Source organism: Macaca mulatta, chromosome 17 (assembly GCF_049350105.2).
Source record: "Macaca mulatta isolate MMU2019108-1 chromosome 17, T2T-MMU8v2.0, whole genome shotgun sequence".
Lineage (NCBI taxonomy): Eukaryota > Metazoa > Chordata > Mammalia > Primates > Cercopithecidae > Macaca > Macaca mulatta.
The window spans coordinates 4,969,242-4,991,204 of record NC_133422.1 but is presented as its reverse complement, the minus strand read 5'-3'; the positions used below and the strand labels follow the sequence as shown (position 1 = coordinate 4,991,204).

Below are 21,963 nucleotides of genomic sequence, written 5' to 3'. Positions count from 1 at the left end.
TGTTTAATGAGCTGGATCATCAACCATACACTTCTGTTTCCTTGAATTGTCATTCTGTGGTCCTGATGGGGCACCATTCCGCCAGCCCTGGTGCTGTCCCCTTTGACAACACTACAGGCACCCCCATTGGGTCCTCCCCCCGTGGTTGCATTTCTAAGGTTTCTTCCCTCCTGACACTTTGTCTGCATCACTGGCATCCCTCTCTTCCTAGTCGCTAAATGGGAAGCTTAATCATTTTTAAACTGACTATCCTCCTCTAATTGGTTCTAAGTCTTACCAATTTTACCTCTACGAACTCTCTTGCCCCTGATCTCTCCTTCCCATTCCCATCACCCCGATCAAATTCCCATCCCTTTTGCCTGAACAAGGGCAACTGCCTCCTAAAAGAAATTTAACCCCTTCCACAAAGTCTTCCCCAGCCCGTTACTGCCCAGCTCACTCTGGTGGCACAGCCCTCGGTGCTCTCCACTGACTGCAGGATGAAACCTGGCTCCTCACCCACATGTTCAAGACCTCCATCTCATCATCTCCAATCTAGTCCTTGAGCCCTGTTTCCGTGACGGTGCCGTCTCACCTGCTGGCAGCACCCCCTGTGCCCCACACTGCTCTGCCTCTGTGCTTGGCCTATGTTGTTCCCTGGGCCCTGGAAACTTTCCCCATCTCCCCTCAACTGCAGCCACTTAAGGCCCAGCTTGAAATTTAACTCCTTCCATAAAGTCTTCCCTGAGCTCGCCTCTCTGGAGGCCACCTCACCCTGCTTGGTGCTGTCACACAGTATCCTCTCCTTTTTCCCATCCTGCAGGCCACCTCACCCTGCTTGGTGCTGTCACACAGCATCCTCTCCTTTTTCCCATCCTGTTTATCACGTTCTCCTTTACATGCTTCACGTGGATGCCATGGCCACTCGGCGAGGTCACAGGTCCCCAAGGTGCCTGCCTCATCTCTGTGCCCACCAGGTGATGGGCAGGACCCTGCCGCCGCACTCACCCAGCACACGCTCGCCCAGCCCGCCCAGCTCCATGTAGGCTGTGTGGAAGGCCTTGGCGGTGCTCTCATCCAGTGGGTGCTCCTCGCCATTGATCATGATGGTGCTGCATTTCTCTAGGATGCGCTCAGGGGCCCCCTTCATCACCATGAGGAAGCGCTTGTCGTGGGGGTCATCTGTCTCGTGGATGGAGAGCTGGGAAGGAATGAACAGAGCGTGTTACTTACAGACAGGTGAAACGCATTCCTTCTTCTCTACTGGTCCATTAAATGTAAAGGAGGAGGAGGAACAATGGCATCCTCTGCATGTTCCATCCTTTTTCTTTCTGTGGCCAAGTAAGACGAAGAGCTCTAGACTTGGCCCCAGCCCAGAGTGGGGCACCCTGGGTTGGAACCTGCAGTAAGTGAAGCTCATCTTTCAAGCAAAACTGGCTGCTTTAGGCAGGCTAGATGTGGCCGTCAGCATGTGAAATCTTGTGCCTTGAACAAGATCTCCCAGGGTGCCCGTGAGAGTTAAGGGGCTGCCAGTCTCTGCATCTCACCTACTCTACCTCCCTGTGGGGAGCAGCCATCTTTCAGACCCAAACTACTCTGAGCTCAGGAGGGCAGGAGGCGGCAGGATTCCTGCACCTCTTCACCTCATTGTCCGCCCAGTTTTCCTGCTTGGATATCATAGAAAATGGCGGTGTGAGGAAGTGGCCACTTCCACCTATAGTGTTTGAGGAAGACAGCCGAGTCACAGAAGTCTCCATTTTAATAGGAATGCTCTTGACCCAGCAATTCTACTTCTAGATCCATCCTAATAAGATATGCAAAAAAAATCGATATACAAGAATAAAAGGACTAACTCTTATCTAGCCCTTACTCTTCTAAGCACTCAAGAGGAATCTCAGGAAGCTGGAGTGTTTGGGAGAAAATACATCGCAAAGAAAAGTGTTCCAATTTTGGGTCTAACAGTTCTTTACAAATCAGTATTTCATAGACTTTTGGGTTCAAAGGTAAATGCAAAGATGAGTACAAAAAGAAGAAGCATAGGGCAAATAGAGTTACCAACTGCTGCTCCTTCTTTTCTTTTTTCTTTTTTTTTTTTTTTTTGAGGCGGAGTCTCGCTCTGTGGCCCAGGCTGGAGTGAGCGGCGCCATCTTGGTTCACTGCAAGCTCCGCCTCCCGGGTTCCCGCCATTCTCCCGCCTCAGCCTCCCGAGTAGCTGGGACCACAGGCGCCGCCACCTCGCCCGGCTAATTTTTTGTGTTTTTAGTAGAGACGGGGTTTCACCGTGTTCGCCAGGATGGTCTCGATTTCCTGACCTCGTGATCCACCCATCTCGGCCTCCCAAAGTGCTGGGATTACAGGCTTGAGCCACCGCGCCTGGCCAACTTCTTTTCTTTTTTTTTTTTTTTTTTTTTTGAGACGGAGTCTCGCTCTGCCGCCCAGGCTGGAGTGCAGTGGCCGGATCTCAGCTCACTGCAAGCTCCGCCTCCCGGGTTTACGCCATTCTCCTGCTTCAGCCTCCCGAGTAGCTGGGACTACAGGCGCTGCCACCTCGCCCGGCTGTTTTTTGTATTTCTTAGTAGAGACGGGGTTTCACCGTGTTAGCCAGGATGGTCTCGATCTCCTGACCTCGTGATCCGCCCATCTCGGCCTCCCAAAGTGCTGGGATTACAGGCTTGAGCCACCGCGCCCGGCCCCAACTTCTTTTCTTAATGATCAAGTAAAGACATTCAGAAAACCAACCAACCAACAAAACCCAAACCAAACAAAAATCCTCCCGTCTGTTATCACTATCGCTTTCTAAAACATAGGCCTTTTCTTTTTCTTTCTCTCTTAATTTTTTTTGTTTTGTTTTGTTTTTTGAGACAGGGCTCTGTCACCCAGGCTGGAGTGCAGTGGCGAGATCACAACTCACGGCAGCCTCGACCTCCCAGGTTCAAGCAGTCCTCCCACCTCAGCCTCCCAAGTAGCTGGGACTACAGGCATGTGCCACCATGCCCAGTTAATTTCGTTTTTTGTTTTTTTTGTAGAGATAAGGTCTTGGTATCTTGCCCAGGCTGCTCCTGAACTCCTGGGCTCAAGCAATCTGCCTTCTTCGGTCTCCCAAAGTGCTGTGATTACAGGTGTGAGCCACTGTACCCGGCCAAGATAACGCTTTTTACATTTAAAACATAGGGATAATATAAAACACTTTTCTGGTGTGTACCAAGTGCCAGGCACTGTTCTAAGTGCTGTCCACATCGACTCACTTGTCCTCAAAACAACTTTAAGGCCATGGGTACTATTATTATTCCCTTTTACAAAGGAGGAAACTGAGGCACAGAGGTTCAATGCTTCACTCAAGGTCACTGAGCAATAGGTGGCTATCTGGTGGCTGAGCTGGGATTTGAGCCCAGGCTAGCAGGCTTCAGAGTCCCTGCCCTTAATCATGGAGGCTACAAAGGATAATCTTTTAAATTAAATACATTCATCGTTATATAAAACTTTTAAAAACATTTTCCAATTTGCCATAAACGTTTTAAATGTCTTAACGGACCAGTGTGTTTGGAGCAGCACACTATTGATCACTATTCTAATCAATAAGATATAGGCTTTCCATTTCCTTTCCTTCCAGCAGAGATGTCTCCTTCCAAGGCCATGACATGTGAAGTCCAGGTGAGGCTGAGCACTGCTCATGTGTAGACATAAAATGACCCTAACAGCATCCAGACAGCACCTTCAACCTCTTCAGCAGGGACTCACACAGGCCCCTCTCCCCTTTCTAGTCCCACTCTATGTAGCCACTTTCTCCTCCAACTTGTACACAAGGCCTCATGGAACCTGCTTTTTCTCCCTGACGGAGCTTCAGCAGGTTCCGAGTCCTGCTGCTGATGGAGGCATCATCGAACCCCATCTTCACACTATGCACGGATGCGCGGCACCTCAACCTCCTCATCCTCTACCCACCCCACAGCGTCGTCGTGAGAATGAATGATTTAATACGTGTGGAAATTAGCACAGAACAGCTCCTATTATTACTAGCATTGTTAGTATAATAATAGTCGTCCTAAAACAGTCTTTTAGGACCGTTACCCACTCTATTTTTACTTACGTTTTACATAAGAGATGTGATTTCTTGGCTCGAGTATTTTACATTATACGTTTCTGGTTAGTTGTCTATTTAGCTAACTGTGATTCTTTGTTGGCTCACTATCCACAAAGAAGACGTTCACAACACAAGAGTTCTTCTCTAGGCTGGGCTTGGTGGCTCACACCTGTAATCCCAGCACTCTGGGAGGCCAAGGTGGATGGATCACCTGAGGTCAGGGTGTCAGAGACCAGCCCGGCCAGCATGGTGAAACTCTGTCTCTACTAAAAATACAAAAAATTAGCTGGGCAAGGGGGTGCATGCCTGTAATCCCATCTACTCAGGAGGCCGAGGCAGGAGAATTGCTTATACCTGGGAGGTGGAGGTTGCAGTGAGCCGGTATCACACCACTGCACTCCAGCCTGGGTGACAAGAGTCTCTTTTTGAGAAGAGAAACTCCTTCTCAAAAAAAAAAAAAAAAAAAAAGAGTTCTTCTTTAACCCTAAATTCCATCCGAACTAAGATGGGTGGATAATCAACAGAAATCTCCACACATACAGTTGTGGTTATTCTATTTCTATACTTGACTATTGTGCAAAGCTCAAGTCCAGATCCTGCTTTCAGCATGGGCTCTGTGGAAAATCCCATCTGCATGGGGACCTGGGGCTCCCAACTGTCATTTGTGTTAACATGGGGAGGCTGTGACGGCTGACTGTTGGCCAGCTCCGCATGCTGAGATAACCAAGCAAGGATGGTCATCTTCTACCTGAGCAGGGGACGCAAAGGAGACCCCCACCCACAGCACAGGGGATGGCCCCGGAGAGCGACGGGGCTGTCACCCGAGGGGCCGCTCAGTGGTCTCCCCAAAGGGCAGGGCTTGCTCCCATGGCCTGAACTGTGCCACACTCCGTCTGTGTGATGGTGGGAGAATCGTGGACTTGGTGTCAGCCTTGGGAACACCGGGTGCTGTGCAATTCTGGCCTCTCAACACTTTTTAAGGGCCTGCTTCCTCCTCTATGAGTCAGGATTCGTCAGTCCTACCTCACAGGCCGGATGCGAACGTGGAACGAGGCCACGTAGGTCAAGGGCCTGATGCACTAGAGGTGTGAGGAGTGGGTGTTCCGCCTCCCCGCTGCCCACCTGGCATTCATGCTTTGGAGTGTGGCTGCTGCTCCTCGCGGCAGAAGGTACCTGCTAGTGGTGGTGTGAGTGTGTGCGTGTGTGCGTGTGTGTGAGAGAGTGTGTGCCTGTGACAGAGATGGCTCATTCATAGAAGCAGCCAAGTGCTGATGACGTCCTTGCCTTTCTTTCTTTTTCTGCCCTGCTTCAGCAAGTAGCTTGACCTAGGGGACCAGATGCCCGGGTGCTGTATCCCTGACGGCTGTCTTTGAAGTCAGGTATCCTTCAAAATATGAGGTAAGCAAAGGATACATGCAAGTAGAAAGCTCATGCTGCCGGTAACAGAGATTACCAGGTGTGAGGAAAAACTCACCTGAAATTTATTAGTAGAGTTAAAAGGGATTTCAGCTACTTTGCGGTTTCTTTTTCTAATTTCCATCACATCACCCAAAATGACCTCTGAGAATTTTAAAAGAGCAGTTTCTGAGGCATCTCCAATCACAGCTTTCTGGGAATCAAAGAATAAAAATATTTGCAGCACATATTTAATGAACCAACATGCCCTCAGCACAGGACCCAAAACACACCTCCTGATCCCATTACCATCTAGCTGGAGAGCCATTATCACGTGATCAGGGAGGGCCACAAGACAGTGGTACGCGTGTAAACAGTGGTGCCACCTACTGGCATTAGGGATGTTTGGAGAAGCTGGATCTCTGTGAGGACTGAAGATTTTGTGGAAACAAGCAGCTACGAACTAGATCTTGATAGACAGGTGGGTTACCAATACACACAGAAGAAAGCCTTCCAGAAACCAGGACGCAGGTGCAGGGACGTGAGGTGCAGGCTCCTCTGTGAGCGCTCAAGGTACCATTGGATGTGGAGGGCGGGGAAAGACCTGGTGGGCCCTGAAGGGTAGCCTGAGGTCTAGACTTGAGAAGCAGAGCACAGGGAAGTACAGAAAGGTTTTGAACAAAGTTAAGTGAATATAAAAAGCACCATTTAGGGAAAATTAGTGGCATTTGAGAAAGACTCCAGGAGGGATAAACTGGAATCAAGGAGGCTTAATTTCAATCAATTAAGAGGCTGATACAGCTATTTAGATGCAAGGTACTGCTGATAAAAGGTAAAGTTACGTATATTTTGAAGCAAGAGTGATAGAACTTGGTGACTCACTGGATATAAGGAAAGGATAAAGTCAAAGATGACCTCCAAATGTTCTGGCCCCATGACAAATAGAATGGTTGTAGCATAGAAAATTAGAAAATTAGGGCAAGGCACTGATGTGCAGCTAGGCTGGGTACGGGTGGAAGTAAACGAGCATGATTTGTGCAGCTTCCTAGTGGAAGCACACAGCCAGCCAGAGATCCAGGTTGGAGCCGAGGTAAGAAATTAGAACTGGACATAAAGATTTGGAATGGCAGGGGGCGGTGGCTCATGCCTGTAATCCCAGCACTTTGGGAGGCCGAGACAGGCAGATCACAAGGTCAGGAGATCGAGACCATCCTGGCTAACACAGTGAAACCCCGTCTCTACTAAAAAATACAAAAAACTAGCCAGGCGAGGTGGCGGGCGCCTGTAGTCCCAGCTACTCGGGAGGCTGAGGCAGGAGAATGATGTAAACCTGGGAGGCGGAGCTTGCAGTGAGCTGAGATCCGGCCACTGCACTCCAGCCTGGGCGACAGAGCGAGACTCCATCTCAAAAAAAAAAAAAAAAAAAAAAAGATTTGGAAGATATTGACAAAGAAGCAATTGGCCAAAAGGAGCATTAATGAACTGCCTGACGGAGGGAAAAGCAAACAAACAAACAAAAAGTAAGAAAGAAAAAGAGTCAGGGAAGGAAACAGATGGCAAATAGAAAAGCCAGGAGAACAGAGATTCAGTGACTCATCGAGACGGAGAGGAAAAGGGAGAAAGGGAAGGAGGAGAGGGCAGGAGGGGGAGAGTTTTTTGTATGTTCCAATATTCCAGGACCCCTAGAGCTTTGTCTGCAGCCATATTCTAGTTAACAGGAGTCCTTCTATTTTTATCCAATCACATTTTAAATTTCCATGAATGGCATGTATATTAAAAGGAACTTGGATTACATCCACTTAGCTGGCAGAAAAGTCAAGAAAGTAACTTAGAGGTGCATTCATTTCCAGAATTTTCTAAAGACCCTAAAGCAATATTCTGAAACCTTTTAAGCATCTTTGTATTCTCAAAGCTAGTGTGCATGAAGAAAACTTTCTGTATGTCTTGTAAGTCCGGCTTGCTCTTGCAAGCACTGGACAAACTTTATGCAACTGGAGAGATGAAATCAAGCACACAATCAGACCCCAGCAAGTGACTCCAAACTGGCTGTGATTTAAGACCGAGTGCTGCAGAAGCATTACCTTCATGATGGGAACATTTTCCTGTCCTGGCTTGAACTCGGCTCGGTTACACAATGTTATTATCTTGGATAAGGAGGCCCAAGTCCTAGAGCTTTGGTCAAAGACCTGGTCTGGAAGACAGAGAAAGAACAGTGGCTGCTGTGGGTTGGGCTGGCCGTCCGTGAGTCCAGCAATCCTCCGGCTACAGACCCTGCTGCGTGCTCAGCTCAGCCCCAGGACGGAGTCCGCAGCTCTGACCAGACCAAGCTCTCCATAGGACTTACTTGAATGGTTTTCACTGGTGTCAGCCACAAAGATCTGATTGTCGAACCACAGATGGGCCACTGTCATCCTGTTCTGGGTCAGTGTCCCGGTCTTGTCTGAGCAGATGATGGAGGTGGAGCCGAGGGTCTCCACAGCCTCCAGGTTCTTCACCAGGCAGTTCTTCTTGGCCATCCGTTTTGCTGTCAGCGACAGGGTCACCTAGCAGGAGAAGGAAGGAAGCTTTGGGAAAAATCCTCATGTGAACTCAGGTCCAATAATACAGAAATAGCCAATGTCAGCTGTGATTGAATTTTAGGAGACAGCTGGACTAGTTTTAGGGGAGAGGTGTGGTTGCCGGCACAGCTAAACTGACCTGGTGGCTTATACGCCACCAAGAGCCAGCCTCTATGCCACAATCCTTTTTTAAAGATTAAATACAAGACACTTTTCTTGTTCCTTCATGACTTGAAGAAAACAAGGGACCTACGGGCAGCAAATACAGACAACGCTGCTGTGGCTGGTGCCCACGTTACAGACACGACACCGCCTGTGGTCCCTAAGCAGGAGTGTGCTCCAGAGACTGGCTGGTGCATGTTGCCAGTTGTCCCAAAGGACACACTTATGGCTTTGGGGGAATTCATCAGCTTTTGTGTTGAAACAACACAAAAAATTAGCTTTTCATTTTTAAAAGCTCCATATTTTAAAGATCCTTTTAAACCCCCAGATTTCAAAGGGTTCTTTTGGCTCCCATTTCCCCAAATTACTATCTCCTGGAGTCAGAAGAGACCTGGACTTCAAAAACTTCTCTTTTCTTTGGTCAGGACAACAGCAGGCCAAGGATCATGTAATCACAAAACTGGAAACATAAATCCCCTCCTCTCCTACCCCGTGGGACCCCCCGTAGCAGAGACTGAGGAGGAGGGGCTCTTGTCTCGGGACTGAATGACACGCAGAGCCAGAGCTGGGTCTAGGGTTGGCCAGGAAAGGGCTGGAGTCCTCGGCAGGAAAAATGGGAGGAATTGCCGGGTGCAGTGGCTCAAGCCTGTAATCCCAGCACTTTGGGAGGCCGAGACGGGCGGATCTCAAGGTCAGGAGATCAAGACCATCCTGGCTAACACAATGAAACCCCATCTCTACTAAAAAAAAATACAAAAAACTAGCCGGGCAAGGTGGCAGGCGCCTGTGGTCCCAGCTACTCGGGAGGCTGAGGCAGGAGAATGGCGGGAACCCGGGAGGTGGAGCTTGCAGTGAGCTGAGATCCGGCCACTGCGCTCCAGCCTGGGCGACAGAGCGAGACTCCGTCTCAAAAAAAAAAAAAAAAAAAAAATAGGAGGAATTTTTTATTTCCTAAGAGAGGTCAATGGAGTATGGCAACGTGCCTAAATGCCTAAGTTGTAGAAACTGCCAAAGAAACGTGGGGAAGGCATCAGGCTTCCAGAAAATCTGTGAATGGTGGAGCCTGTCTTATCCAGATCTTAAGGGGCAGAGTAAGCTATGTGAACTGCAGATTGAAAGCATAACGTTTTCATGGAAAACACAGTCAAATATTAAAAATACAGCCCTTTTTTTTACAAAACTGTTTCTTTCTCCGTAAGAAACAGTCTATTCGGAATGTTCCATGGTTGTCCCTGGCGGGGAGGGCATGGTGCTCTGGACTTGGGGGAGATTGCAGTTTGTGTGGGCGCCTCCCCAGTACCAACGCTATGTCCACAGGGCCGGGTGCAGGCCGTCTAACAGCATGGACTCACAGTGACCGTGGCCAGGAGGCCCTCGGGCACATTGGCCACAATGATGCCAATGAGGAAGATGATGGAATCCAGGACTCGATAATTCATGGACACTGCGATGATGAAGAAAAGGATGCCGATGGAGACAGCCACTCCTGCCACAATGTGAACGAAGTGCTCGATCTCAATGGCAATGGGCGTCTTCTCATTTCCAACTCCTGAGGCCAAAGAGGCGATATGGCCAATGATGGTGCGGTCACCCGTGTTGATGACCATGCCGGTGATGGTGCCTACGGGGCAAGTAGACGTTTTATTCCAGGGGTCCTCAGCTAGGAGGGGTGTGCAGCCAGCTTGCAGCCCTCTCTGGCGGCTGGCACAGTCAATAGGAACACCACATTCCAGAGGCCAAGCATCATCCTCTAGGCCCTTCAGTTCCATGCTTCCTCTGGGATGAGCTTTGTAACAGGGTGTGGCAAAGGACAGATCTGAGAGCCCAGGAGGGAGAAGGGACACGGGTGGACATGTGGGCTGAGAGCCAGAGGCCTTTTACCTTCCAGACACGTTGTGGAATAGAAGCAGATGTTCTTCGTTTCCAGGGGGTTTTCATGGGTAAACTCAGAGGAGCGGGGCTGGGGCTCAGATTCCCCCGTGAGAGAGGAGTTATCCACCTAGAAGAAATGTTGAGAAGGGTTCACAGCTGGGTACCTCATTCCCCGCCTCTTATACTGATGCTGGGAAAGACCACAGAGCCAGCGGGTTTGGAACATGGTCCTTGGGGTGGGTGCCCCCTGCTGCTTACCCGGCACCCCTGAGAAGACAGCACCCTGATGTCTGCGGGGATCTGGTCTCCTCCTTTGACCTCCACAATGTCCCCCACCACCAGCTGCTCTGAAGGGATGCTCTTCTTCTCGGAATCGCGGATGACCAGAGCTTGCTGCAGAAGAAAACCATGACAGACGCCTCAGACCCTGGAGGGACACCGGCCCTCCTCTCCCCAATCTGTGCCGCACCAAACCCCAGGACAGAGGCCTTGGAACTTCCTGGTCACTGTCACTGTTGAGTCCATGCTGTTAGGCAGCCTGCACCTGGCCCTGTGGACACAGCATTCTGCTGGAGCCTGAGGCTGTCAGAATAGCAAGAATGAAACAGAAGACTGCTTCACCCGAGGCCTGAGGACTCTAAGAACTACTTTTCCTTGAGCTCACGGAGATTTTCTTGGAACAGAAGAGTCACTGTTGGCCACATCTGGCCAAGCCAGAGTCCTGGGCCTCCTAGAAAAGGAGACCATTAAGGGTGAGCAATCCTGGCTGGGCGTCGGGGCAGAGCACTGAAGGTGGGGCTGGGGAGGCTGAGAATCTTGCGAGGGTCAGGGAAACTTGAACGAGGTGATCTCCTGCTTCAAGCTTGGCAAGAGGCATCTTTTCCACCCAGAATCTCTCCTCCAGCCTGCAGTTCTCTGGGCCAGAGACAGTGCGGACACCTCACAGGGGTCTTTGGGGAAGAGGGGAGCACTGGGCTTCCCCACTGATTGCATTCTGGGGCTCAGTAGCAAACATGTGACCCAAACGTGGTCACAGATAAACAACTGCAGGCTGGTCTCCTTGGCTGCCTGTGAAGGAACACTCCCGGACCTTCCGCAGGTCCCTTCCGGAACCCAGAACGACTGTCCACAAACACCGAGGAGCAGGAACAGAAGATGCCACGCGCTGACCAGCACTGCCCTGGGTGGTACATCATTTGACCACCAGAACCCTGTGAGGAACTGGGGTTCCGACAGATGGGTTAATTCACCCACGATGGCTCCGACAGGGACAGAAGTTGGAACACTTGGCCCTCAGGGCCCTGTGCCCCTCTCAGCTGAGGCTTCCTCACCCGGGAGTCACCAGAGGCCAGAGGACGGGTGACTGCCACTCACCTGAGGGATCATCTTTTTGAAGCTGGACATGATGTTGGTGCTTTTTGCCTCTTGGTAATAAGCAAAGATCCCCGTGAAAATGACCACCAGGACAAGCACAGAGCCCAAGTACACCTGGGTGAGGAGGAGGGCGTCAGTCAAAGAAACCGGCAGTGGGAAGGAGACAGGCCCTGGGGCTAGAGCTCTCCATGGGCGGGTGCAACGCTGGCGGTTATGCCCTGGTGTAGTTTACAGGCCACAAAATTTGCCCATGTTAAGTGCACAACTTACTGATTTTTTAAGTTTACAGAGTCGTGCAGCCACCTTCCACCGCAGCCTCAGACATCTCCACCCTGCCTGGAGATCCCCTCGGCCCCTCTGCTGTCACTCCCTGCTCCTGTCCCACGCCCTGGCATCACCGATCTGGTTCCTGCTTGCAAGGATGTGTCTGTTCTGCACATTTCAGGTCAATCCAACCCCATGACACGTGGCCCGTTGCCTCTGACTTCTGTCTCTTGGCATCACGTTGGCCAATTCAGTTTTGTGGATTTGGTACCCATGTCTTGGCAGGCACAGTCGCTCTCCGTGTTAAATGGAGAGGTTAGCCTGGGGGAGAGAGAGCCCCAAACTACTTCACATGGATGCAGATTTTCTCCCCCTTAAAAATTCAAGGTGTTTTGTGTATCCCTTTTCATTCCCACACTGCCTCTGGAGCATCGGAAAGCCAGATCGAATTTCTGTTTTCCAGCTGGGAAAATGCCTGACTTTCCCACACCTAAGCAGTGGCATCCAGCCCTCAGCTGTGCCTCCGAGGCCGCACTGGATGGCTCTGCCAGCAAAACCAGGAGGGGCCACCCCAAAGCCTTACGTTGTTCAGGGATGCAGACTTGTTGCTGGAGTACTCAATCCCGAATGCGATCCAACAGAGAAAGGCGCCCACCCACAGGAGGACAGAGAACCCCCCCACCATCTGCTTGAGGAACTTGACGATCTCAGGCGTCTGCTTGGGAGGGGTGAGGGAGTTGGGCCCATCCCGGGCCAGGAGCTCGGCGGCTCTGGTGCTGGAGAGACCCTGGGAAAGCCAAACAAAGCACATGCACAACCAAAACAAACACGAATTAGACCGTCCTCCTCCCTCAGGGGTTGGGCTGCATAGTTGTGCAGCTTGGGGTGAGGCATTAACATGCCCAAAGAAGGTCTTGAGAAAAGCGGACCGTGCCTCACCTCTCCAGCTGCCCAGCTTTTTCTGAAAGACTGTAATGCTTAATAGCCAGGCACTGTGCTCTGTATATTCACTCATTTAGTCTTTAAAATGACCCTTGAGGCAGGAGCCATTATTCCTCGGTCTCCTCATTCGCAGAGGTGGAATTGGAGGCACAGAAAAATTATGTAACCTGCCCGAGGAACCTGGCCTGTCAATCAATGGTAGCGACCGGTTTCAACGTGGTGACTGGGTCCAGAGCTACCGCACTCTGCTCTGCTAAGGGGTTTTAGTTTCTTAGAGGTTTATCCAGCGAGAGGAGTAATTTGATGAAGGAGGACTTGGAATGAAGAAGCTGGTCACCAGGGCTAAGAGCAATGCAGTAACTCCCCAGGAAATAGGGAAACTTCTGGAACCCTGCATAGACAGCATGTGGCTTTAGTTTCCATCCTTACGCCTCCTCCTTTTCTACCTTTCTACACATCCAGCCTAAGTTCTCATTCATCTTGACAGGCATAAATCCCACCCAAGCCCTGAGCCCATGTGAGCAGCCCCTGCCCTGGGGGGCCTGCCATCCATGAGGCACCCTCGCCTTTGAAACCCACAAACGATCTTTGTGGACGAGTCTGTAGATACCTCTTCTCCCTAATTATGTTGTAAGCTACTTAAAGGCCAGGACTCTGTCTTCGTCTTTTTTTTTTTTTTTTTGAGATGGAGTCTCACTCTGTTTGCCAGGCTGGAGAGCAATGGTGCGATCTTGGCTCACTGCAACCTCCTCCACCTGGGTTCAAGCAATTCTCCTGCCTCAGCCTCCCAAATAGCTGGGATTGTAGGTGCCCGCCACCACACTTGGATAACTTTAAAAATATTTTTAGTAGAGACAATGTTTCACCATGTTGGCCAGGCTGGTTTCAAACTCCTGACCTCAAGTGATCTGCCCACCTTGGCCTCCCAAAGTGCTATGATTACAGTCCTGAGCCACCATGACCGGCCGGTCTTGGTCATTTCTGTGTCTCTCTTGCGTCTCTTGCTTTTTCTGTGGTAGTGATTCAAATATCTGTTGAATGGCTTGATTCCCGTCTCCCTTCACTAGCAATTCCTTTTCCGGAACCCCAGACTCATCTTTCTGAATAACTGCAGAACATTTCCTCAGGGGTGTTCCAGAAAGGAACTCACAATATATTGTGGTATAACTCACAATACGCTCATCATCGGCTCCTCCCTCCTGCCTTCCCTGCTCTCACCTCCTGGTCCCCACCCCAGCCCATCACCTGACCAGCTCTCCTCCTCCTGCTGCTGTGACGTGGCTAGCGAGATGAGGGGCTCAATAAAAATCCCCGCAAGTCCTGCTGGTTGTGTTTGTCTGTAATATCTTTCTTTTTCTTTTTTTCTTTTTTGAGATGGAGTTTCACTCTTGTTGCCCAGGCTGGAGTGCAGTGGCGTGATCTCCGCTCACTACAACCTCCGTCTCCTGAGTTCAAGTGATTCTCCTGGCTCACCCTCCCGAGTAGCTGAGATTACAGGCATGTGCCACCATGCCCTGCTAATGTTTTGTATTTTTAGTAGAAACGGGATTTCACTATGTTGGTCAGGCTGGTCTCAAAACTCCTGACCTCAGGTGATCTGCCCACCTCAGTCTCCCAAAGTGCTGGGATTACAGGCGTGAGCCACCGCACCCAGCCCCTGCAATGTCTTTCAACATTGTTTCAGAACCTCATTTCACAGTCCTGGGCTGTTGTTCCATTCTTCTAGACCTTTCCATTTCTCACTTTAAAAGAATGATCTTCTACGAGAGCTGCCTTTTGAAAACAAATGAAATCACCTCCTTGTGTAGAAACCATGTCCCTTTTGCCTCTACGACAGCCCCTGCTTGTTAGTTTAATGTGAATACTTTGACAGCTTCACCCAGATGACCTTCCTGGCTTCATTCCTGCTGCACCTGTCCCCTCTCCACACATACTAGCTTCCAGCAAGCCCAGACTGTCTCCAATCCGGCTCTGTGCTTACTGGCCCTGGGGTCCTCCACCAGCTTAAATCCAAATCGTCTTGAGTTCCAGCGCAAACACGGCAGCAGCCCAAGAGCCAGCTCTGGCCCCTTCAGTCAGAATCCACCTTTCTCCCAGCATAGCGTTTCTACTTCTTGTGGCCATCCCAGCGGGACAGAGTGAATCTCAGGACACTTCCGTACACATTTGCCTCCCCCACCTGGCCACTTTCTCCTTGAGGCCAGGAGTCATCTGTCCCTCTTGGTCCCTCTCACTGCCAGGCCAGTGTGAGCCCCACAGTAGGTATTTCTGTTGACTTCAACAGTGTCCAGATGCAAATAACTGCAGTCTCAAAGGTGCTGCAGGGGCGCCTCCTCCTAAAGTTGCCACTACTCTTCCACACACCCCCCACCACACACAGCCTTCCTTCTGTAGAGTCAGGAGGCTTCTATTCTGAATCCCTGGTTCCCACGACTCACCGTAATGATGTCTGTGCCATATTTCTTTTCCAATTCCCTATTGCTGAGTTTGTGGTCATCCTAAAGTCCATGAAAGGAAGAACAGAGTGAATAAGATAATTCCAAAAGACTCAAGTCCCAAGCTTTGACCAGCCATGGAAGCTGGGAATAGCAGCTCTGAGGATGGGAGGGGACCAAGGAGTGTGGGGGACGGGAGAAAAAGAACTCCTGTGCTAGGCAGCTGTCCAGCGAAGGATGGCACTGCCTCAGGAGTGATTGTCCCTGAGTCGGCACAATCCTGCACTTGCTGTTACTACCCAGAAGCTGCCTGCAGCTTTTCTGAACAAAGCCATGCACCTCGCTTCAGTCTGAACTCTGGCGCATATATGTCCTGGCACCGTCATCTTCCAGGTGCCAATGAGCTGGAGGCTTCCCTCAGACCTGAACCCTCGGATTGGCTGGGGCTGCTGGCAAAACCATGCTAGACCCCGCTTCATGGGCTGGCACAACTCCTCCCCCTTCACTGTGTGGGCTCTGGCAGGGAAAAGCAGCTTCCCTCACTCAAGCGTGACGCTCAGGGAGCTCACTGGGCAGAGCAACCCTGCAGGTAAAGGTTCTGCTGAATAAACCCACACCATTGTGGCTGCCACTTGTGAATTCTGCTACAGAATCATTAGACTACAGCGGGGTTTCTCACCCGTGACCCTGCTGCCATTCTGGGCGAATAATTCTTTGTTGTGGGCTCCACCCACTAACATCCTCCCCTCAGTTGCGGTAACCAAAAATGTTTCCATTTTTCCCCTGGGAGAGGGGTGGGGGGATCCTCTTCTCCTCTCCCTTTGAGAACCACTGGGCTAAAGGACGAGAAGCCTCTTCCTGTAGCAGAAAACCTAGGGTGAGTCTTCCTGGCTCCCCCTACAAAGCCCAGCACTCAGGACTCTTTAAACCCCCATTGTGTGAAACAAAGATTGATACTGTTGACTGGTACTCACTTCATCTCTTTTCTTACGCGTATGCAAAAAAATAGTTCCATGTTGCAGTAAGAGACTAGGCCTTCCAATAAAACAGAATTCATTATTATCACTATTATCTTGGTTCTAGCCCTCTTCTCAACCAGATTCTGCTTTGTTCCTTCATCCCTTCCACTAATATCGACTGAGTGTGACATTGCGGGGGATTCAGAAGATTAAGGCTGTGTTCTGCACAGAGCACAGCACAACACGCTAAGTTTTGGGCAGATACAAGTAGTGGATGATCCAAGCCATTGTCTCCATGCACGGACCTCAGACTTTAAGGTCCCTGCAGATAGCAGAGGATCTTTCTTGTCCCTTCACCCTGGGCATGGGGATGAGAGCATGGGGGAGGGATGGGGTAAGGTGGTGGTGTGTGCCTGGGGTGCCCTCTACTGGCCAGCACTGGACTAGCACAGGGCAGCACCCCACCCACCTCTAGGGTCATTACCTGGCCCTTTATTCAAAGGCCAGGATACTTCAGGTGTCATTAGACACTAATTTGCCAAGAAAGGTTGGGAGGCAAAAGCATTCAATATGTTGCTGAAATTACAGGACCCTTGTAATGTCAAGGGAAAAATAGGTATGTCTTCAATCTTAAACGCTAGAGATAATGGGAAATAATAAGAACTATCTATCATCTGGTGCTGTGCTGTCTTTTCCCCGTTTTATCTCATTTAATCCTCCTAGTAACCCTAAGAGGTAGAAAAAAAAATCTTGTATTTTTCAAAATAGAAAACTGAACATCAGTTACACTGGGATTTCAATTGAGGTCAGTCCAATTTCAGGGATCTGTTCTTAAATGTCTATCATTGTTAGATACGGACAAATGCCCAGTGGTGTGCTGTAAAATGTTTAAACAAACGCTCCAGGAAAGATAAATACAAAGCTCGGATTTGTAGTTTGCTGATTTCTCACTAGAACCAAATTTCAAGCTGCTAACAGGATGTCAGTCAGCCGCCGAATTTCTGAATACTTAACAAATGGCTCTCTAGCACAAAAGAGCAGTCACAGAGCTTTAATCAGATCTGCCAAGGACGGTGGGGACAATGCAGCACATCTCAAGCTCAGTGTAGAAGTTTCCCCTTCGGTGTTACCAAGATAAAATCTGTCACATTTCAGACCCAAGGCAGTTTTATTACTAAAGTGGCCAGTTTGGGCCAGACACAGTGACTCACGCCTGTAATCCCAGCACTTTGGGAGGCCCAGGCAGGTGGATCATCTGAGGTCAGGAGTTCGAGACCAGCCTGGCCAACATGGCGAAACTCTGTCTCTACTAAAAATAACAAAAATTAGCTGGGTGTGATGGCGCCTGTAATCCCAGTGACTCGGGAGGCTGAAGCAGGAGAATCGCTTGAACCCAGGAGGTGGATTGTGCAGCTGAGATAGCGCCATCGCACTCCAGCCTGGGCAACAAGAGCAAAACTCTGTCCCAAAAAAAAAAAAAAGCCAGTTTTAATAACTCCAGAGCTCTTCCTTAATAATAACAATATTGCACACCCCTAAAGCACCTGAACTGCAATGTCCTCATCTCATTGATTCCCCTCATAGACCCAGCAAATTACTTATTTCCCATTTTACACAGAGAAAATGGGCCTTCAGTGAGGGTCAGTCATTTGTTGCCAGTTGCAGCTCAGTGGAGACCTGGGACTCTGATGGGGCCTGAGGTCGTCCCAATCCAAGCTCCACATTTTTACCACTGCAACTGCTTTTCCCTGCGGTTTCACACCTGCAGTCTGCATGGCCTAGGGGCTTCGGTTTTCCTCCTCAGAAGTTCCAGCTCAAATAGTTTTACTAATCAGTTGAAAACTGGTAAGTGGTTACTTACTTCTCACTGAAGCAGCTGTGGGGAGAGAGGTCTGGCCTTGCCTGTGGGGCCTGGAATCAGAGGCTCCTCCTTCTGAGTTCTACAGGGACTGCCTCCAACCAGAATGCAGGAATCCTGCAGAGGTCCTGACCTCTGGGCAGATACTATCACACCATTCAAAACACACACACACAACACACACACACCACACACATACACACACCACCCACACCACACGTACACAACACACACTAGATACACACCACACATACCACGCACATACACCACACATACCACACACATACACATACACACACCACACACACACACCACATATACCACACAGAGACACCAAACACACACACAGACACACCACACACATACACACACCACACACACCACCCATACACACCACACACTACACACACACCACACATACGCACATACACCACACATACCACACACATACATACCACACACATACACACACCACACACACACACCACATATACCACACACATACACCAAACACACACCCCACACACAGCACACACATACACACAGCACACGCCACACACGTACACACACACCACACACATACACACACCACACACACCACCCATACACACCACACACTACACACACACCACACATACGCACATACACCACACATACCACACACATACATACCACACACATACACACACCACACACACACACCACATATACCACATACATACACCAAACACACACCCCACACACAGCACACACATACACACAGCACACGCCACACACGTACACACACACCACACACACACACACCACACACACACACACCACACACACCACCCATACACACCACACACTACACACACACCACACATACACCACACATACCACACACATACACACACCACACACACACACCACATATACCACACACATACACCAAACACACACCCCACACACAGCACACACATACACACCACACACACACACCACATATACCACACACATACACCAAACACACACCCCACACACATACACACAGCACACGCCACACATGTACACACACACCACACACATACACACACCACACACACCACCCATACACACCACACACTACACACACACCACACATACACCACACATACCACACACATACACACACCACACACACACACCACATATACCACACACATACACCAAACACACACCCCACACACAGCACACACATACACACAGCACACGCCACACACGTACACACACACCACACACATACACACACCACACACATACACACACCACACGTACACACCACACACTAGACACACACCACACATACCACGCACATACACCACACATACCACACACATACACATACACACACCACACACACACCACATATACCACACACATACACCAAACACACACCCCACACACAGCACACGCCACACACGTACACACACACCACACGTACACACCACACACTACACACCCCACACACAGCACACACATACACACAGCACACGCCACACACGTACACACACACCACACACACATACACACACTACACACACACACCACACACAAGGAAACCAATCTCAAGGGGATTTCAAATCCCTCAGACTGAATGTGGTAAGACGTGGGTTCTAGGGCCAAGCTCTTGCGGGGAGAGGCCATAGCCGGCAGGACCCCTGTGGCTGAAGGCTACTGACCAGATGAAGTTCTTTCTGAAACTCCTCTTTGTGATTTTTCTTTTTGCGTTCCAGGCAGTTGTTCTTCAGACCCCTGTACTTCTTGCCATCCCCCTTGTCTGTTTTCACGATGTCCTTAGTTCCGCTGAGCTCCACGGAGTAAATTTCTGGGGTTTGCTGAAAGAGAAGCGCAGGTGCAATATCAATATTGGCCCCAAATGGGGTTTCCGAAGAGGCGCTGAGCGCCCCTCTGTGGGCTCGGGACCCGCAGGAGTCAGAAGCCCCTTCTCCCTTTCCTTCCCTCCTCTGGGGAGGCCGGAGGGAGTCGGACAGTGGAGTCTCTCCCCCACCTGCCGCTGACCTTGGCTTCCCCTCCGCCCGTGTAGAGGGGAGGCGGGGTGGGCACAGGCCAGCCAGCAGCTCCTCGGGGTGACCCTTCTCTGGGTGGAACAGGTGGGAAGTTACCCCCCAACTCCTGACTGATACCTCCAAGGAGCGGCGAGGTTTCCTCTGAGGTGTCCTTCCCAGAGGACACACCAGCTGCGCGTCCTGTTTCCTGGGGAGGGGGCACCCACTAAGCCTACGACCCTCAGTCCTGATCAGGGGGCCCTAACCGGAGGGCATCCCTGTCACCCCATCTTCCCGAGTCGGAGCCCGCAGGTGCTACGGAGCTGGCCCAGGACCCCTCGGCCCCTCCTCGCACCTCTGGACCGGCTTCTGTCCCCCGCCAGCCCCAGCGGCCGCAGGGAGCTCCCGAGAGGAGTCAGAGAAGCGGTGCCCAGGCCGGGGGGCGCGCAAAGGAAAGGCGGCCTCCCCTTTCCCCCGGACGGGGCGTTTCTTCTTTTCGCCTTTTCTTCGCTTCCCGCCAGCCTGCTCCGGTCCCCGGGGGCCTGGGCCTCGCGTCTCGCGTCCTCGGCGGGCGCAGGGGCTGCACGCACCTGGGACATGCTGGGCTGCGGGCGCGGAGCGCAGATCCCGGACGGCAGCGGCGGAGCGCAGGGTGTGGGGCCTCGTGCGGCACCGGCAACGGCGGTGGAGATGCCGGCGGCGGAGATACCGGAGGCGGCGCGGACCCTGCGCGCACCTCCGCGGCCGATCTCCAGCCGCTGCGCTCCGGAGGCTGCACCTGCCTTAAATGCCGCCCGCCCCGCCCACGTCCCCGCCGGGGCGCAAACCAGCGGACGCCTCGGAGGGCAGGAAACCCGCCGGCGCGCGCAGGGAGCGAGACCGGCAGCCAGGGGTCCGGAGAGTCCGGGGTCGAGGACTCCTTGGGAATCCCCTTCCCTTTAGGAGCCGAACGCCGGGGCCCGGGGTCTCTGGGGGCGGGTCCGGCGTCCCGGTGAGTGCGGCCCCGGTGCCGGCTGCGCGCCCAGAGCCAGACCCGCTGCTCCGGCGAGCTCCCGGCGCGCCCACGTCCTGTCCAAGCTTCCCCGAAGACCCACACAGGCCTTTTTTTTTTTTTTTAATGTAATTTGCCTACCAATAAGTCAATTTATCAAAATGTATACGCAGAGAAGGGGAAATTGCAGTTTCTTTTTTTTTTTTTTTTTTTTTGTGAGACGGAGTCTCGCTCTGTCGCCCAGGCTGGAGGGCAGTGGCGGGATCTCGGCTCACTGCAAGCTCCGCCTCCCGGGTTTACGCCATTCTCCTGCCTCAGCCTCCCGAGTAGCTGGGAGTACAGGCGCCCGCCGCCTCGCCCGGCTAATTTTTTGTATTTTTAGTAGAGACGGGGTTTCACCGTGTTAGCCAGGATGGTCTCGATCTCCTGACCTCGTGATCCGCCCGTCTCGGTCTCCCAAAGTGCTGGGATTACAGGCTTGAGCCACCGCGCCCGGCCGGAAATTGCAGTTTCTAACAGCAGCTACTGTTGGAGATGTCCTGGCTTGAAAAGGCCAGTGTGTTTCTGAGAATGGATAGGTAAATTCAAGCTTCCAAGCGAATACAGTAATAACTGAGAGACTCTGAAGAGTAGCTGAATTACTTTGCAGGATCCAGATAAGAATTTGGAATTCTGAAATAATTTGGAGAGGGAGTGGGAAGGAGAGATGGGAGGATTAGGGTCGGTGAGACCACAGGAATCTGGGGCCCCAGGCTGCGGGTGCGCAGGAGCGGAGGCTGTTGGCTGGACTGGGCTGGAGTGTCTGTCTCCAGCCATTTATGTCACTCCCAGCTGAGACTCCATACATAAAGCAGAAAAGAATTTCTGACCCTGAAAACTGATGTGCATGCTAAAGTAGTGATTGTTTTATACTGCTAAGTTTGGGTTGGTTTGTTATGCAGCAATAGATAACTGGGACATGCTCCATGCTCTTAGTGCCCAGCATGAGTTTTTGCACAGGATAGAAAATGTATTTCCCCCTGACACTTGAAACATAATTACTCCAGATGAGAAAGATAGCCTGAAA

General features: G+C 51.1%; 1 protein-coding gene across 1 annotated transcript in view; it reads right to left on the bottom strand.

The window, feature by feature from the left end:
- ATP12A (ATPase H+/K+ transporting non-gastric alpha2 subunit) overlaps positions 1–20,960 on the bottom strand; it is a 33,707-nt gene extending 12,747 nt beyond the window's left edge. The window contains exons 1-12 of the mRNA XM_015120753.3: positions 20,497–20,960; positions 19,580–19,735; positions 15,066–15,125; positions 12,269–12,472; positions 11,422–11,535; positions 10,306–10,440; positions 10,057–10,174; positions 9,528–9,796; positions 7,800–7,998; positions 7,537–7,646; positions 5,535–5,669; positions 988–1,180 (exon numbers count right to left, since the gene is read on the bottom strand). Coding sequence (XP_014976239.3) covers positions 988–1,180; positions 5,535–5,669; positions 7,537–7,646; positions 7,800–7,998; positions 9,528–9,796; positions 10,057–10,174; positions 10,306–10,440; positions 11,422–11,535; positions 12,269–12,472; positions 15,066–15,125; positions 19,580–19,735; positions 20,497–20,505 — 1,702 coding nt within the window. The 5' untranslated portion in view covers positions 20,506–20,960. The remainder of the gene's footprint in view (positions 1–987; positions 1,181–5,534; positions 5,670–7,536; positions 7,647–7,799; positions 7,999–9,527; positions 9,797–10,056; positions 10,175–10,305; positions 10,441–11,421; positions 11,536–12,268; positions 12,473–15,065; positions 15,126–19,579; positions 19,736–20,496) is intronic.
- Between the last annotated feature and the right edge of the window lie 1,003 nt (positions 20,961–21,963).